This window comes from Thamnophis sirtalis, unplaced genomic scaffold (genome assembly GCF_051295495.1).
Source record: "Thamnophis sirtalis isolate CommonGarterSnake01/CBP01778 unplaced genomic scaffold, rThaSir2_p1.2 scaffold_1, whole genome shotgun sequence".
NCBI classification, from domain to species: domain Eukaryota; kingdom Metazoa; phylum Chordata; class Lepidosauria; order Squamata; family Natricidae; genus Thamnophis; species Thamnophis sirtalis.
This window is the reverse complement of record NW_028261381.1, coordinates 73,554,013-73,571,740: the sequence shown is the minus strand read 5'-3', so window position 1 is coordinate 73,571,740 and position 17,728 is coordinate 73,554,013. Positions and strand designations below refer to the sequence as shown.

Genomic DNA, 17,728 nt, shown 5'->3' with positions numbered 1-17,728 from the left:
CTAGAAATATCTGAAGACCTGGCTCTGCTCTCTTGCTTAGGGTTCACAGAGGAACATATAGCCATGGGGCAGGTTAGCATCCTAAAGTCTCTCCTTCTGTCTTTTCATTATTTTTTAACATTGACTTTTAATCTTCTTCACCTCTTCTATAACTTTTAAATACAGTTTTACTATTTTACTTGTATACTGTCTATGAAGAGAAGGACAAGGACTACATTTGATAAATAAAGAAAGAAAATGAACAAATTACTGGAACTGTCAGGAAATTATTTATCTTTATTGCCATTGCAGAGTGGGCCACTGATCTTGGAGCCAGGACCCCTCTATGCTATTGATGGGGATAAAAGTTTGAATGAGAAAGTGATATATGAAATTGTTGCTGGTGAGTAGATTAAAAGCCCCATTTTAATGTAAATTTAAAATTAATTTAAAAGTAATTTAAAAATCAGCTACTGATTTTCTAGGCTTGATACTTTCAAGCTTCATCCAGATTCAGGGACAATGAAGAAGTTATTTAATAATAGTGCCGCATTTCTACTTATATTCTACATATATGTATTGAGTTTCTCAAGTATAAACTAGGGAAAGATTTGTAATCCAACTACTTAGAGTCAGATTATCCTCATAAAAACTCTTAAATCCTCTCCTCTAAATGCCTCCAAATTGAAGTGACTTTATTGAACTTTATTAACCAAATGACTGAATTCCACAGTGTGATTTCAGGATATTTTTGGAAGGATTTGGACTTTAGAAGTTGAAAATAGACCGCATTCCCACCCTTATTCTTAATTAACTGTCTCCCCCAAACCCGCAAACTGACAAATCCATTTTGGCACCCAATTTCAGCAGCACCTTCTCTGCAGATGGAATGAGGGTGTCAAGTGTGACCCATGGTTTGGGTCACTGTAATATACCACATGCCACACCATGTTTTTACCCATGGTGTATTTAATCTTTTTAGTTGAATAAACTGTACTTGGTTGAGTTATCACAACATGCTATTAATAACTCCTGTTTTTCAATTGCAATGACTAGGATCACACTATCATACTAAGACAAATCAAAGACATTACATTATAGCTGGGAATGTGGTGTTGGAAGTGAACCACATAAATAAATAGCTATGGATAGATGTGTTTAATTCGGTTCAAGCATCTTATACATTACATTTACTTCAATCTGTACTTGGAAGCAATTCAGCAAAAGATGTTAGAAATAATATTAATACATTGGATAATATCTCAAACCCAACAAATCAACAAGTAAAGCAAGCATTTATTCAACTTCTAGGTTTTAGATACATCTAGGACATTCATGTATGAGTTCTAGTTCCCTTTTTTTCTTTAGTTTGAAATTTTGCATTTATTACTGTACAAACACCAGCAGAATGATACCAATGTGGATTTTCCCAGGACTTAAATACACAAAATGGCAGGCAGAATCTGTGTAATTATTTTTAGGGTCCATATATAATTGGTGCCAGTTTGATATAGTGATAAAGGCACCAGGCTACAATGGGGGAACTGATGATCACCATAGATCTGCATTTGGGGAAAGTAACAGTAGAATGACTTGCCCCAAAATGCAGCCATTGATGTGATAGCATCTGAGTCATTTTACTTTTTACTTATATATATATCCTTGCATTGTTTTTCCAAGCCAGGTTTCAGTAGAAGAAAGATAAGTTTTGAGAAAAAGGAATAAATGAAGGAATAAATAATTGGCCATTCTATAATATTAGGTTCTTTGGGTACCTTACAATAAAGATAAAACTGAAATACCTACCAAATAAAATGTAAAACTAACATGAAAAATTAGGGCACCGGTTGGAACCCTGACAGCAGGATTCTTTGCCTGTCCTGGAACTGCAGTGGATTTAATGTTAACAAGTGGAGGTATCTTAATGTACAATCTCACAATTTTGTGCATGACACAGTCAGGAAGCTTCATTCTACTCTTTTTGTAGTAATCGTGCATGCCAAGTATTTTCTTTTTCCAATTGTGCTTAGGAAATGATAATGACACATTCAAAATAAACAGAGATTCTGGAAACATTACCATGACTCAGCCTGCAAACATTCTGAAGACATTCATGTTGTATATTGTGGTAAGCTCCTGATAACATTAGTATGTTGTTAATAAAATATGACTCTTGAATATTTGTTTGCCAGGAGGACATAATTAAGAAGACCAGAATTCCCAATATGCTGCCACAGCGTTGGTTGGTTGGTTGTGTTGGTTGGGAACAGAGACAGTTAAAATCCAACACATCTAAAGGGCACTTGATTTGGCAAGGCTAAGCTAGGCAGTGAGAAATAGATGTCATACCTATTAACTATATCCAAGATAAATAAATTTTAGAACTTGCTGTTTCCTGAAACTGCTGGGAAGATCTTGTCAGCTCTGAGTTCTTGCCATATCCTGCTATAACACACAATGAAACAAATTAATGATGATCTATTTAAAGCCAAAACTTACCTGAATATCTCTGACGGTTTTTATAATGGGCAAATTACCAAATTATTATTATTCATTGCACAGTCAGCCAGATGTTCAAACTGGGCTTGGCATTTTTGTCTACCTATTGAGTCCTTACCAAGGACCTGGGAGAGACAGATCTGGATGTTTGACAGTGTTACAGATATCGTTGCAGGATGAAAGCAGTTCCAAGTAAAGCTACCTTCTGCAATTGACTGAAAGCAAATTTGTCAATGCCTATGGTATTCAAGTAGTGCTCCAGTTGTTTTGGGACTGCACCCAAGGAGCCTATTACTATTGGTACTACCCTTGCTTGCCTTTCCCATAGTCATTCTATTTCTATTTGAGGTCTTTGTATTTTGTTATCTTCTGCAGCTTCCATCCTATTATTATTATTACCCTGTTTCCCTGAAAATAAGACCTCCCCAGATAATAAGCCCAATCAGGTTTTTGAGCGCATGCGCTAAAAGCCCTCAACCAAAAATAAGCCCTCCCCAAAAATATTTAAATGCATGCACAGCCAGTCCTCCCCATTTCCTCTGGTTGCTTGCCTTGCAAAGAACGTGAGGTGAGGAGATGAGGCTGGTGGGGGGAAGGGAGGGAGGAACATGCCCCACACACCCCACTTGCCCTTACCTAACAGCCACTCCCGCAACCCTAGCCACCGCGTCCTTTCTGTCATGCTAATGGCCACCGCAAAAGCCACTAGCAAAGAACAGGGAGGCAATGGCAGTGTTGGGACATGCAGCGGCATGGATGGGCCAATGGCATGATGCAGAGTCCAGGGAAGCATGGCTGGAAGCATGTACACAGGCTCATGGGTGAACAGCTGATGAGTGGCAGCAGCGCAACCCAGCAGCAGCCATGAAGTGACTACACTCACTGCCTCCAGCACCTGAAAAATAATAAGACCTCCCAAAAAATAAGGCCAAGAGCCTATTTTGGGTGTCAAAAGAAAATAAGACTCTGTTTTATTTTTGGGGAAACATGTTGTTGTTGTTGTTGTTGTTGTTAGTAGTAGTAGTAGTAGTAGTAGTAGTAGTAGTAGTAGTAGTAGTGTTGAGAGTTCTGGGTGTAAGGGATATGGTGGGTGGGCTCCTCTAGCTCTGAATTGGGGATCCTTAAGACTTTCCTCACAGTCCTGTTCTGCTGTTCCTTCCCACATCATTGGGAGGAGCCTTTTGACATGCTACCTTCACCCATCTTTGTTCCAGAGAACCTCCTCATCTACCTTCCATTAATTTTTTACATTTTAGCCCTTAAGAAGATCTGTACTCTCACTCTCTCTTTCTGCAGGCTTCCCAAGAAAACAATGCATTCAGATACTCTCAGACCACGGTGAAAATTGATGTTGTACGGAAAAATGATCATCGTCCCTACTTTAATGAAACCAATTATCTGGGGAGAATATCTGAGGCCCAGCCTGCAAAGTCATTGATCATGAAAGCCAACACATCATCAGAACCCTTGCAGATATTTGCAGCAGATGATGACTTCTTGCCAGATGTTAGTCATTTCAGGATCTGTTGAATATTACAGGGAGCAAAGCCTTTTAAGATAGCAGTTATGAAGTCAGTTTCTGTGTGTGATTTGTGTGAGAAACCTATATCTGGGTAGAGTGTTGTACCTATTTTCAGATCCCTTCTGATAATGCATTTTTATTCTGGTACCTGTCAAACCTTCTTACCTGCAGTTTTGTGCTGCCTTTTGAATTTGTGACTTAGGAAGATGAAAAAGATAAGAAGGACATCCTGGTCAGAAACGTGGGCACAGAAAAAAAAATGGCACCAGTAGTCAACCTCAGTATTTTCTCATTGTTTTTGCTTTATAATGGGTGGGAGAAAAAAGTTAACCTTGGTAATTGAACAAGAGGAACATATATGTTGTTCCACCAAATGTACACCAAGTAGAGAGAGTTGGTGAAAAAGCACTAAGGCCTTTCCAAGAGAGAAGGAAAAAATTCAGTAGCCAAAGGGTAGAACAAAGCAGACATTCCTACAATGCAAAACTTTAGCAATATATCCCCTGGAGCAGGAGCTGAGCTAATTATTAATCATCTCAGCTTCTCAAGCAAACTCCACTGCACTGGTAGGGTCCCAGGAGCAAGTATTAGTAATCATAGTTCCACTAGAACAGCCTTTTGTGAAAGGGATAACATGATAGCAGTGTTCCAATATCTCAGGGGGCTGCCACAAAGAAGAGGGAGTCAAGCTATTCTCCAAAGCACCTGAGGGTAGAAGAAGAAGCAAGGGATGGAAACTAATCAAGGAGAGAAGCAACCTAGAACAAAGGAGAAATTTCTTGATAGTTAGAACAATTAATCAGTGGAACAACTTGACTCCAGAAGTTGTGAATGCTGCAACACTGGAAGTTTTTAAGAAGATGTTGGATAACCTTTTGTCTGAAGTGGTGTAGGGTTTCCTGCCTGAACAGGGGATTGGACTAGAAGACCTCCAAGGTCCTTTCCAATTCTGTTGTCCTGTTATTCAGTTTTCAGATGATCAAAAATTTGGCAATTGTCTAAACCATGCTGGTGAATGCCGCCTGGAGGATTATGAGAATCAAACGTCTTTATTTCTGCAGAAAACAGGTTTCAGGAAAGTCAGAAAGTAATCCAGATGATATTTAGGATATTACTTAGGATGCTCCCTACATAATCAATTCTTAGAAACAGAATTTATTTAGTGAAGCTGTTTGTTTGACTAAATCCTGATGTAGGTTTTTGTTCACTGCTTTTAGAAAATCAATCCAGATATCAGATACAGAATACAAAACAGTTCAGATTTCAGAGTTACTGCAGAAGGATTTATCCAGACCACTAAGCTTCTGAATGTATCATCTCCTATTACCCTTCTGGTAAGTAACTTTTTCTAAAATTATTGAACATTTCTGTTTAGTTTGAGGCTTCCAGATGACACTGTTGTCTTGAGTTCCTGTCTTTACTGTCTCTCTCATTATAATCTGTCACTTCAAAATAATTGATTTAAAATAGATGAAAGACTGTGACTCGACAGAGGAAAATAATCTGACAGCCATTAACACAATGCACTAAATCAAAACCAAACAAACCTCTTTAAAGTGTAGTACAATTTATACACCAGGGAGTTTTATTTATTTTTCAACAATCTAATGATCTAACATTGATCAATGTAGATTTTCTGAGTAAAATTAAACTTTGACCACATTATGGGTAAATAATATGATTCTATTATATGCAGATGTGTCAAATATTTGAAATAACAAAGACTCTGCAGGAAACATTAATGGCTGACATTATTCTATCATTGAGTTTTTTACTCCAATGTTAATCATTAGCTGTTAAAAGGTTTTTCAAAAGGCTGAAATCCCTATATTATTGATTAAAAGATACAATTCTAAAGAGTTCAGTAAGGATTTAAATGCTGTTAAGTAGTCAATTAAAACAAAACAGAGCAAACAAAAAGACTTTTATCAGATGTACTTCTAAGAACAATTAAACTACACTGGCAAAACCACAGTGAAGATTTATATTTCTCATTCCATTCTGCAGAGTACAATCAAGTTTCATTTTAGTTGTCTTGGCTTTGTAGTAAATAGGAAGGAAATTTGAATCAGTCATATCAGTTCAGCTTTCTGAATTAATTTGAAAGAAGCAGCATTGGTTTGTGTTCAGACTGAGGCTCCAAATTAAAGCTTTGCATTGCTCTAATAAATAGTGCCATTACTGAGTTCAAAAAGTATTGTAAAAATGTATCATTCTAAAAACAAACAAACCCTAAACTATTATTTTTTCAACCTTTTGTTGAACCACCTTTGGTTTTAAACATCTATCTTCTCTGGAGATTGAATCTTGAAATGAACATTAAGGTACTCCCACTGCATGCAGTAGAATGATATCACTGCATAGGTTGTGCAAAACATAGATAAACGAGAGAAGCATTGATCTCCATATTCATAAACATGCTTTCAGCAAGTCTCCTTTGTAATGCCCAGGTATTGTACATAAAGGGGGGGGGGGCATCTCTGCCATATATAACTAGATCCAAATTAATATCTTGCCTTTTTTAATGGACTGATAGAATTGGGCACATATGTGTGCAAGGCTAACACCTCCTTTCCTGTTTGCATAGGCCATTGCTACCGACATCAATACTCTGGAAGAAGCAAACACCCTGATTTCAATAGATGTCACACCTTTGGCAAGTATGTTGGGAACGTTCTCTTCATGTCTTATATGATGCAGATAAAATTTAGAGATTGTAGAGGAACTGCAGAGATTCCTGAAGCACATTAAACAAAAGGTCCATCCTTCTAACCTCAGCACAACCATGTCCTATGGCTTATGTGCTATGTCGTGATAGCTAACCTTTTTGGCACCGAATGCCGAAATTGGAGTGTGCGGCAGTCAGCTGCTCTTCCGGGTTCCGTTGCATGCAAAAACCAGCTGGCCAGAAGAGAGCAGATGGCCGGTGCGCATGCGTTCTGGACCAGCCCTCCAGTGCACATGCGTGTGACAGAATCTAGGAGAGCAGCTGGCCGGTGCGCATGCACACCAGACCAGCTGTCCAGCATGCATGCACGTGATGGAATCTGGAAGAGCAGCTGCTGACAGTGTGCCATAGGTTTGCCATCACGATGCTATGTCTTCAAGATATTTTCGCTCTCATACCATACCTGACTATACTTGAGGCAGCTGGCAGTTGCATATGGCTGTTCCCATTTCAAAGCGATATTTTCCCCCTGATCCTAATATATGTCTGCCATGGATGTGATCTACTATGCTTCATTGAAACAATAATTGGAAACTAATCAATGAGAGAAGCAACCTGAAATTAAGGAGAAACTTCCTAACAGTGAGGACGATTAACCAGGGGAACAGCTTGCTTCTAGAAATTGTGGGCGCACCATCACTGGATGTTTTTAAGAAGACTCTAGACCAGGGGTGTCAAACTCACATCGTCATGGCGGCATCACGTGACGTATCATGACTTCCCCCCCCCCTTTGCTAAGCTGGGCATGGGCATAGCTAGCGCATGATGCATCCAGCCTGTGGACCGTCAGTTTGACTACTCTGGTCTAGACAGTCACTTATCTGAAATGGTATAGGTTCTCCTGCTTGAACAAGGGGCTGGACTAGAAGACCTCTACGGTCCCTTCCAGCTCTATTCTATTATATATCCCTGCTTGGAGAGGCTCTGTTTCTGCACTTTGAAGCAATTTTACACACACCCAGGGGTGGGTTTCTGCCAGTTCTAACCTCTTCTATAGAAGAGGTTTCACAAATCTACAGTGCCGTTTAGAACCGATTCCAGCTCCCTCCCACTGCCCGTCCGCACATCATCAAAATGAAGAGCGAGAGGAGGAACTCTGGGAGTTGAAGTCCACAAGTCTTAAAGCTGTCAAGTTTGAACACCCTTGGGGGTTTTTTTCTAAAGGGTTAGGGGTGCAAGGGTCTTGTAACTTGACAGCTTTAAGACTTGCATGCTTCAAATGCCAGAGTTTCTGAGCCAACATTTTGGTTGCTAAGCAAGAGCGTTGTTAAGTGAGTTTTACCACATTTTACAAGTTGGCCACACCCACCCAGTCACATGACTGGCAAGCCACTCCCACCCAGTAACAGGGCCAGCACGCCACTCCCACCCGGTCACATGGCTGGCAAGCTACTCCCACAAAGCAGGCCACACCTACAGAAGAGATTCTAAAAAAATTTAAAACCCACCACTGCACACACCCCATTCCTGTGCTCAAAGGCAGAGCATTCCCAAGGGTTAAGAGAAATGCTCTTTTCTATAGGAACAGGCTAGGCATGATTATTTCTCTTTTTTTGTTGTTTATGTATTTATTTATTAATAATATAAGATACAAAAATAAAAAAGAAACTAGTAAGAAAGATAGGGGAGGAAAAAGGGAAAGGAAAAGTGTAAAAAAGGGAGAGAAAGAAAGAAAAGGCATTGACTTCCAACTCCCTTTGGTGCAGTAGAATAAGATAATAACATCAAACCTCAATCTTTTACTTTTACATAATAGTATAAACTCACCAGTTCTATAACAACAAACATATCTAATCAGTAAAACCCAAAATCAAAGTTTCATTTTTTTCCACCTTGAGCACAAAGTCCAGAAGCAGACAGAATTATTTGTCAAAGGTAATCTAATATAAGAAATGTGATGGGAGAGTTAGAGAGAGACTGGCTTTTACTCAATTCATTGGTGGTTTGTGGGAGAGCAATCTAGCTCTTACACTAAATCAACTCCCTCTTTTGTCTTGGGGTGATGTTGTACCACCTGGGATAAAGATTCTGCTCACACAATTCAGTTTATATAGGGTCTGTGCAGCTTCTTGCATTGTAAAACTCTTCCAATGTTATTATTTCTGCATAATGATTGCCGTGCTTAGGTCTTGGTGCCTTGAAAGCATGAAGGATTTGACTGTTAGATGATATAGAAGCATCACATTTAACAGTCCCTTTGCCTATTACATTTACAGCTCCAACTCCAACTGTTCCACCTGTAACTACCGCTACTTTCACTGAAACCTCTACTACCAACCTAGGGAAAGGGACCACTAGTCAAAAGCCATCCATTTTGCCACCTGGAATAAGTAGTCCTAAACCTTCTGGATCCACAAAGTCCACATCACCTCTTTCAAGTACAACTGGGAAGGATAACCTTACAGACATTACAAGAAATCCTGTGACTGTTTCTGTATCTAGCTCCGTTATTCCATCTTTTGTAACTACACTAAAACCTCCTGTCATCCCAGGTAATTCTACACAGTTTCTGACCACAAATTCTCCTGTAACAGAGAGAAGCCAACGAACAGTGGAATCCATCAAGACCTCAAGCCCCACCACCACTCAAGCACCTCCTCAGTCTGGAGCTTCCAAACCTACCCCACCAGGTAATTTTGCAACAACTGGTGGGAGTGTCCAGTCATCAACCTCTTCCAAAATTGTAATCACGAAGACTCCCACTACAAGCTCAATACCAGATGGTGATAGACAGTCTACTACTCCCTTACCTGGAATCACTAAGCCTTCCCCAACAGGTATTTCTACAACAAAAAGTGACTATGTTTTTTCTGCTTCATTATCTTCCCCAACTGCAACAAACACACTTTCTGTAGCAAATACTTTTGCAACCAGCCTTACATCTAAGTCTAGTAGATCAACTTCTTCTACTTCAACTTCAACTTCTATGTTTTCTACAAAGCCTATTATTGAAGAGGAAACAACTCCATCAGTAAATAACCCAGGAGAACCTGGCAGACCTTCAATGTCTCCCACAACTAATTCAGAAGGTAGAGTCTATGTTATTAAGTGTACATTGAGGGGTCATAGTAAATCATGCATATAGAAATAAGAATATCCTTGAACTTCTCCTCAGTTCGTAAGAAGAAAATAGAAGTACTGTATGTCCTAATCTAGGCATATTATATTTAGGCTAAAAATATCCCTACAATGATTAGAGGGCAACCAAGGGATGTTAGAAAACTGTCTGTAGTCACCTAGTATTAATCTGAATCATTGCAATCTGCATAGAGTATGCCTGTATACATTGTGGTTACTGTGATATGATGTTGAATGCCAACCTAACCGTTTGAAAACATGCAAATGCAAATAGATAAATAGGTACCACTTCGGTGGGAAAGTAGTAGCATTGTGTGCGGTGCACTTCAGCATATAGCTATGCTGGCTGTACGACCATGGAAATGTCTTTGAACAATGCAGCCCATAATCACTCGCGCAGCTACGTTCTGGACAAGCTGAAGTCTTGGAACACTCTTCAAGGGCAGCCCCATGTAGAGCGATTCAAAATTCAGACACATGGCAATGGACTCATATTTATGAGCGTTGCTGGATCCCAAGGTCATGTGATCACCTTTTGCGACCTTCTGACAAACAAAGTTCATGGAGAAGCCAGAGTCACTTAACAACCATGCTATTAACTTAACTGCAATGATTCACTTAACAACTATGGCAAGAAAGGTCGTCAAATGGGGTAAAATTCATTTAACAACTGTCTCACTTAGCAACAGAAACTTTGGGCTCCATTGTGGTTGTAAGTCAAGGACTTGGAAAGCAAGTTAATGTAATTATTAATACAATATATCACATTTTTAATCCAATTGAGCTGTTATTTGTTGCTAATACTTCTGCAGCAGAGAATCCTTTTATGATATGATGGTACTGATGTTATTTCTGGAATGAATATGACTCTACGAACTAATTATTTCAGCTCATGTTAATGATAAACTCTTAGGAGTAATTGAAACTTGCACTTATTTCAGAGTTCACTTTGCAAGGTATTATAGTCATATTGTTATTAATACCATAAAACATTCAGGAAAATTGCCTTGTAATTATAGTGTAGAGATGTGAACTGTGATATGAGAAAGTACAAATCTCTGTAGAAAACAGCACTGACCTTTGCTTCCAGCAAGATGAAAACTTGTGGCACGGCCATTTGATGACCGGTTTAGCATTCAGGGTCTTAATTCAGTCTCCCAAAACAGTGGTCTTAAGACGAGTTAATATTTTAGCTTCCAAAATTGCTTGACAGTATAACTATTGGCTGTGCTAATGGGGAATTATAACGGTTGTGGAAAGGTATCTTAATGCAAAGGCTTTTAGTTTATTATACAGACAAAATGACCACAGAAGCCAAAAATAAATCTTCATTTGTTCATTGTCTATAACGTCTTTAACAGTAACCTGATGGAGAAATTACGTATACATATTTTTTCCATATAGTTTTATCTCCCTGCCAGGAAAAATGTTACTCAGTTTATTCTCTTAATTTGTCATGCTGAAATTTAAGGGGCACAGGAAATTCTATCAAACCAAATCATGGCTCCCTCAAGATTCACCTTTGACGGATTACAGCTAGTCCTCGAATTATAACCACAATTGAGCCCAAAATGTTTGTTACTAGATGAAACATTTGTTCAGTGAATTTTGTCTCATTGTACGACCTTTTGTGCCACAGTTGTTAAGTTAATCACTGGAGTTGTTAAGTTAGTAACATGGCTATTAAGCGAATCTGGTTTCTCCATTGACTTTGCCCGTAAGAAGGTTACAAAAGGTGAGCACATGACCCCAGGGCATTGCAACCATCATAAATATGAGTCAGTTGCCAAGCATCTGAATTTTGATCACTTGACTATGGGGTTACTGCTGTGAAAAACAGTCGTTAAGTCACTTTTTTCAGTGCTGTTGAAACTTTGAATGGTGATTAAATGAACTGTTGTAAGGTTGTGGATGACCTGTATGTGCCATCAATTTAGTGTCAACCACAGAGATTTTCTCCATCATGTTCTGTCCCTAATCTAATCCTTTGGATCTTCCAATGGTGAACCACCACTAAGTCTATTTACCTTATTGTTGATCATCCTCTTCTCTTTCCTTCCACTTCTCCTGGCATTAGAACTTTCCCCAGAGGACTCAGCATTCACATAATGTGTCTGAAGTAGGTTAATTTGGTTCACTGACAAATGTGCGCCCCACAAATGCGCACCAACAAAACCGTGCCGACAAAACCACCGCCCACAAAAAGCGTGCCATCCACAAACAACATAGTGGGACGCAAAAACAATGTTTATAACCCTAACCCTAAAACGTTGTTTTCGTGTCCCAGTATGTTGTTTGTGGATGGCACGCTTTTTGTGGGCGCGGTTTTGTCAGTGCGCATTTGTCAGGCGCGCATTTGTCAGGTCATGGGTTAATTTGAGCTGGTGACTTCTGTCTTGAGTGAGAACTCTGGGTTGCTTTGTTTGATGATCCATTAGTTTGTTTTCTTGGTTCTCCATGGCATTCTCAGCAGGCTTCTGCCACATCAACACTTAAAAGTGTCAATACTTTCCACCCTGCTTCTTCAAAGTCAAAGGATTCCTTTTTAGCTGCTGTGAAATAGCCATCTGATGTACTTGGGGATATCAGGAGGTCTGTTTGTTTTCTTGACAGAAGGACTCTACAGCATAGAAGACATGGCTGCTCTGGGAGCCACCCTGGGGACCTTATTGGCGATTGCACTAGCCTTGCTTGCCCTGATCTCCTACAAGTATTACAAATTAAAAAAAGAACTCGAAAAAGAGAATTCACAAGTAAGTTGGGCTTCTTTCTCTATTTCAGGAAGTGGACTTTTTTAAATTAAAAAAACCCAATGCTGTGGACTTTATAAGAACATTTAGGTTGTTTCCAACTTGCAAAGTTGTAATTATGGCAAAACAGCATTGCCAGTGAAGAAATTAGCTGGGAATTGCAGATAGTATGTTTCCAATGTATCTTGAAAGGGAAAGGACACTGGCAATTCCCTTACCTCAGAAATAACCCAGCTATATAACTACGAAAGGAACAGATCTAATAATGTAATTTCTAAGCTGATTAGTTGTCTTATCTGATCATCAGCTTCCCTTTATCTTTGCAGTATTGCACAAACATTTGTCTCTCTTTTGCAGCTGATGAAAAGCGTTTCTAATATCAACTTCCAGGATGACGAGAACCCTAACTCAGATGGAAACAATGAGGAATCATCCGGAAGCCTTATCTCCAAGAGTTATGCAGAGAAGGAATCAGGAAACAAGAAAACAAAGCCAGCTCTTAAAACAATCCAGGAAGAAATTGATATAAACAGTGAAAAGGAAGTGAGATCCATCCTGACAAAAGACAGGAAAATGGAAGACGATGGCTACAAGGCAGTGTGGTTTAAAGAAGATGTGACAGAAGTTGATGATGTAATTATTGACGAGGACAGTGACCTAGAACAGAACAGGCTTGGGAGTGACAGTGACAGTGCTGCTGAGGAAGAGGACGACTATGATGATACCGATAGTGGCAGAGGGGACAGCGATGTAAACATAACAGCGAGAAGAGGGCAGGTCTTTGATGCTAATCCTTCTGCCAGCCAATCTCTTGAAGAAGCAGAAGAACAGAACGATGCTTTGTAAAAGAAAGTGGCTTTTCAAAGGTATTGTAAGGAGATCGGATTTGGAGAAGGACTTGCCAGGGAAGTAGGGTTCTATGCCCATATGCTTAACTGAAGGATTATTGCAGGATCCAATCTGGAACAGTCACTGGGATCAGAGGTTTGGTCTGGTCTGAAGATGGGCTTCAGCATGAGTCCAGAAGCTCATAAGACTGAAGCTCTGGTCCCAGTGACTGACCCAGTTTGGATCCTGAAACATTATCCTGGAACACGTACATACGTGTAGTATTGTAGTAGAAATGTAGTATTAGTTATGAGTTGGTACCCTTTTTTTGCAGATGTTTATCTGGTTAATATCATTGCCCAGAGGATCATTGGTTGCCCTCTCCCCTCTTTGGAAGAGCTCCCACTGCCTTAAGAACGTTCAAAACATTCTTAAAGATCCATCTCATCCTGGGCACCCTTTTTTTGAACTATTACCATCTGGCAGACAGTACAGGTCAATAAAAAGGATAAATAGGCTGAAATACTGCTTCTACTCCAAAGCAGTAACTATATACTGTATAGTGCAATATTAATGTAATATCAGGGGTTTTCAATACAGTTGTATAGAATATGAAGGATGTGTGTTTTTGTTTTATTTTTTACTAGCTGTACCCGGCCACGCGTTGCTGTGGCCCAGTCTGGTTAAATGGAAAAGAAAGAAAAGAGAAAGCTCAAGTTTCTAATATGTTTAATTTCACAATGCTTGTGGGTATACAATATTTTTTGTTGTTCCATTGTCTGTGCAGATATAGAGATTGTCTGGTTTGCTGACTCTAGAACACGCAACATATAATTGTCCATGTGAGAAACAATTTTCAATTGCTGGAAAGGCATTGGACCAGGTACATTTACCAACAGCATGCAAAGAAAGAAACATTCCCAGGGTGGTTCCCTCCGGGCAGCAGCGACAAGGTTCATGAGGGTCTTGCCCACCTGGCGGGCCCTGCCACTCGCTGCACCGGCCACGGCTCTCTCAGCAGAGCCGGCCCCCACATGGAAGAGATTCTCAGTGGCCCCTGCAAGAGCTGCCATGGAGGATGCTTCCACAGGCCCCGGTCTGGCGCCCTCCATGCTCCCCACAATGGGCAACCTCCAGAATGACGGGCTGGATGGGCCCCCTCCAGACAATGTTCCCTCTAAGCTGCGCAGCTGCGCGGCTGCACACGTGGCAACAAAACATCGCACAGCCGTTTCCAACTGCCGCGCAGTGGTTTTTGTGAGATGCCTTCCACGATAATAGGAGAGGAGAGCCAGCCTGGAGACAGCAATCAGTTCTAGGTCCACAAAGCAGAAAGAAGCTGAGAGAAGGGGTATGGGGGTTGGGAGAAGGCATGGGACAGGCTCCGAGCAGCGGCTGCTCAGATTTGCCATTTGCCAAAGAGAGACAGAGAAAGAGAGAGCGAGAGAGAGCGCAAGTGTGTGTATCCCTCCTTCCTTCAACCCAACACTCTCGCTGGTATCCTGGTCAGACGAGAGAGTCTGCAGAGAGTCTCCTCGAGTCTAGGACAGCGAGTCATTCGATGGGAAAGTTGCCTCTTGGAAGGAATGACCAGCTTGGCTCCACTTCGTCTCTCCTGCCTCATCTCTCCTGCCTCTTCGCTTCTCCGTTTGGTCGTTGGGTGGCAGATCGAAAGCGAGAGCCAAGCCAGGTCATTCCTTCCAAAAGGCAACTTTCCCATCGAATGACTCGCTGCCCTAGAATCTAGGAAACCCTCTGCAGTCCCTCTCGTCTGGCCGGGATGCCAGTGAGAGTGTTGGGCTGAAGGAAGGAGGGTTAGTTAGTTGGTGGGCAGACTTAGCACTTTGTTAAGTTTGTTTCTCTGTGTGTTGTGTATATATACATGTCTCCATGGGTGCAATTGTACAAGCATTTTTTTTCCTCTTTAAAAGAATTTTTGGATTTCTCCTCACCAAACCTTTAAGACTGAAAGAGTTAGAGTTGAAATATAAAGAGATTGTCAATTGCCATACTGTTAGATTGATAAGCAATTATGGACTATCTTGATTATATCCTCCTTAGAAAGAATATGCTACTGTATGGTTGAGAAAAAGATCAAACTTCATTCCATGGAAACCCAACAAAGTTCATAGGGAGGGTTTCTTTCTATGATGGGCTTCTTGGGTCAACAGTGAATATCAGTTATCAAAAATGTAGGTAGAAAATTAAGCAGGCAATAGACAATTACAAAAAGGGAAGCCAACTTTCTGAATTCTGTTTCTTTGCACTTAGTGACTTATAAATAGACTAATGTTCTGAAAACCTGACCTAAATTACTATATATTTTAAATAGCTGTAAAGCTATGCTGAAAAAGTTGTTCTTAAGGTATTGTGATAAATTCAATAAAAAGAAGAGAATTCTTGATGAATTTAAAGAGAAATGAGAGTATTGGATAGTAAATGGACAAATAAAATTACCAATCAAAGAGAATATTTGCACCTCAGGATTGAAATGAGATGTTCTCTCTTACTCTTTCCTCTTCCTCTCTTCTCTCTCTGTCTCTCTCATCCTCTTTCTCTTTGTCTCTCTTCTCTTTCTCTCTCCTTTTCTATTCTTCCATCACTTTCTCTCTCCTCCCTTCTCTCTCCTCTTTGTTTCTTTCTGTCTCTCTTCTCTTTCTCTCTCCTTTCCCACTCTTCTGTCACTTTCTCTCTCCTTCTCTGTCTCTTTCTGTCTCTCTTCCCTCTTTTTTCTTCCTCTCTCCCTCTCTCCCACTCTTCTATCACTTTCTCTCTACTGCACTACCTGTCCCCATACTTATCTTCGACTGATCATGTTTGCAATAATTTACCTTCTTTTCTATATAGGTGCAGTTCCCTTACCGGATCCCTCGCTCACTCAAACACACACACTCACACTCACACACGCACAAAACCATTTTTCTCCATTCCAATTCGGATCCTATAAATCAATTGCTCTGTGAAACATCTGTGAAAAAAAATTAGGTGCTCAGGCATGAAAATATGCCTCTCAAACACTATACTTTTCCATACACACTGAAAAAAAATTAGAGGGAATATTGCCTCCAGACATGGGCGGGGGGCAGTGTGTGAGGGAGGCTGGGGGTGTCCCCCATGGGCGTAGTGGGGCGGCGGGTGGGTGCTGCCGTTGGTCAGGCCTCGGGGCTGCTGGGCCAGTTGAGGCTGGTTGGGGAAGATGGCGCCGGGGCTGTTCTCCTCGTAGGAGCTGCACTTGGGCTTCCCCAAGTCGGTGGCCCAGGAGAGCGAGACGTCCAGGATCTCAGAGGAGGAGAAGTTGGAGGCTCCCCGGGAGGGCAGGAGGAGACAGAGATGGAGGCGTCGGCAGAGGCTGGCGGAGGCCAGGGGAGGCGGCATCGGCTGGGCCAGCAGGCCGGGTGGGAAGTCCTTCAAGCCGGCGCCACTGCTGCAGCTGCTGCCGGCCCACCCAGGCAGCATTGCGGTCTACGCTATCCTCTTCCTCTCCCGCGCCTCTGCCGCTGAGTCAGGCTGCTGCTGCTGCTGCTGCATTGAGGCCAGCGGGAGGAAGGCCTGCCGCCACCACCGACGATGACAACGCCTCTCTTAGGCGCTGGCCCGGGCGGGCTGAGGAGGAGAGGAGGAGGAGGCTGCTGCCCCCGACCCGGCTTCCCTCAGTGGCAGCAGTGAGAAGAGGCAGCCGGCATCCCCTGAGGAGCAGGAGGAGGAGAAAGGAGCTGCCCCGGGCAATGCAGAGGCGAAGTAGCCTCAGCCGGCCATGGCCCCATCCAGAGATGCTGCTGCCGCTGCCAGCACTGCCACACCTCATGGGGGACCCAGCGGCCGCCCTAGCCCTGCTGCACCTCAGGCTGACACCGCCGCTGCGGCAATCAGAAACATTGAAATGGAATCGTGAAATATTTAGTATAGAGTGTGTTGCTTTTATGTCCAACAGATGGCGCTGGTTTTCAACAAATCATGTTTTTACCTGTCACAGCTATGACATCTACATAATACAGGTATATAAAAACACGTGTGTATTCGAATGCAACGTTGTGTCAAAATTTCAAAGCAATCGGTGAAGAACTTTCGGAGATTTAAGATTTTGAACAAACGAACATTTACATTTTTATTTATATAGATGTCTAATATACACTGAAGATGGCATTTAATTTTGTTGTATGAGGTGCAATGACACTAAACTAAACTAAAACCTAAAGTGAACTGAACTAAACTAAACTAAACTAAACTAAATTTGCATTGGAACAACCACTGGGACATACAGAATCTTCCAGACTGTGCTGGATTCCATCTTCAGTCAGCACCAGGAAGCATGGCCAATGGGATCCAGTCTGAGAAAAATAAAGG

At 41.3% G+C, this 17,728-nt stretch overlaps 1 protein-coding gene across 2 annotated transcripts in view; it reads left to right on the top strand.

Annotated features, from left to right (window-relative positions):
* The window catches only part of CDHR5 (cadherin related family member 5), a 37,433-nt gene extending 22,613 nt beyond the window's left edge, over nucleotides 1–14,820 (top strand). Inside the window, exons 8-15 of one of the 2 annotated variants that reach the window (XM_087716170.1) lie at nucleotides 292–382; nucleotides 2,010–2,107; nucleotides 3,775–3,984; nucleotides 5,218–5,334; nucleotides 6,588–6,660; nucleotides 8,945–9,757; nucleotides 12,423–12,559; nucleotides 12,914–14,820. In XM_087716170.1, the coding sequence (XP_087572296.1) occupies nucleotides 292–382; nucleotides 2,010–2,107; nucleotides 3,775–3,984; nucleotides 5,218–5,334; nucleotides 6,588–6,660; nucleotides 8,945–9,757; nucleotides 12,423–12,559; nucleotides 12,914–13,402 (2,028 nt within the window). In that variant the 3' untranslated portion in view covers nucleotides 13,403–14,820. Of the gene's footprint in view, nucleotides 1–291; nucleotides 383–2,009; nucleotides 2,108–3,774; nucleotides 3,985–5,217; nucleotides 5,335–6,587; nucleotides 6,661–8,944; nucleotides 9,758–12,419; nucleotides 12,560–12,913 lie in introns of both variants that reach the window. The other variant, XM_087716163.1, reaches the window with a different exon arrangement.
* The last annotated feature ends 2,908 nt before the right edge of the window (nucleotides 14,821–17,728 follow it).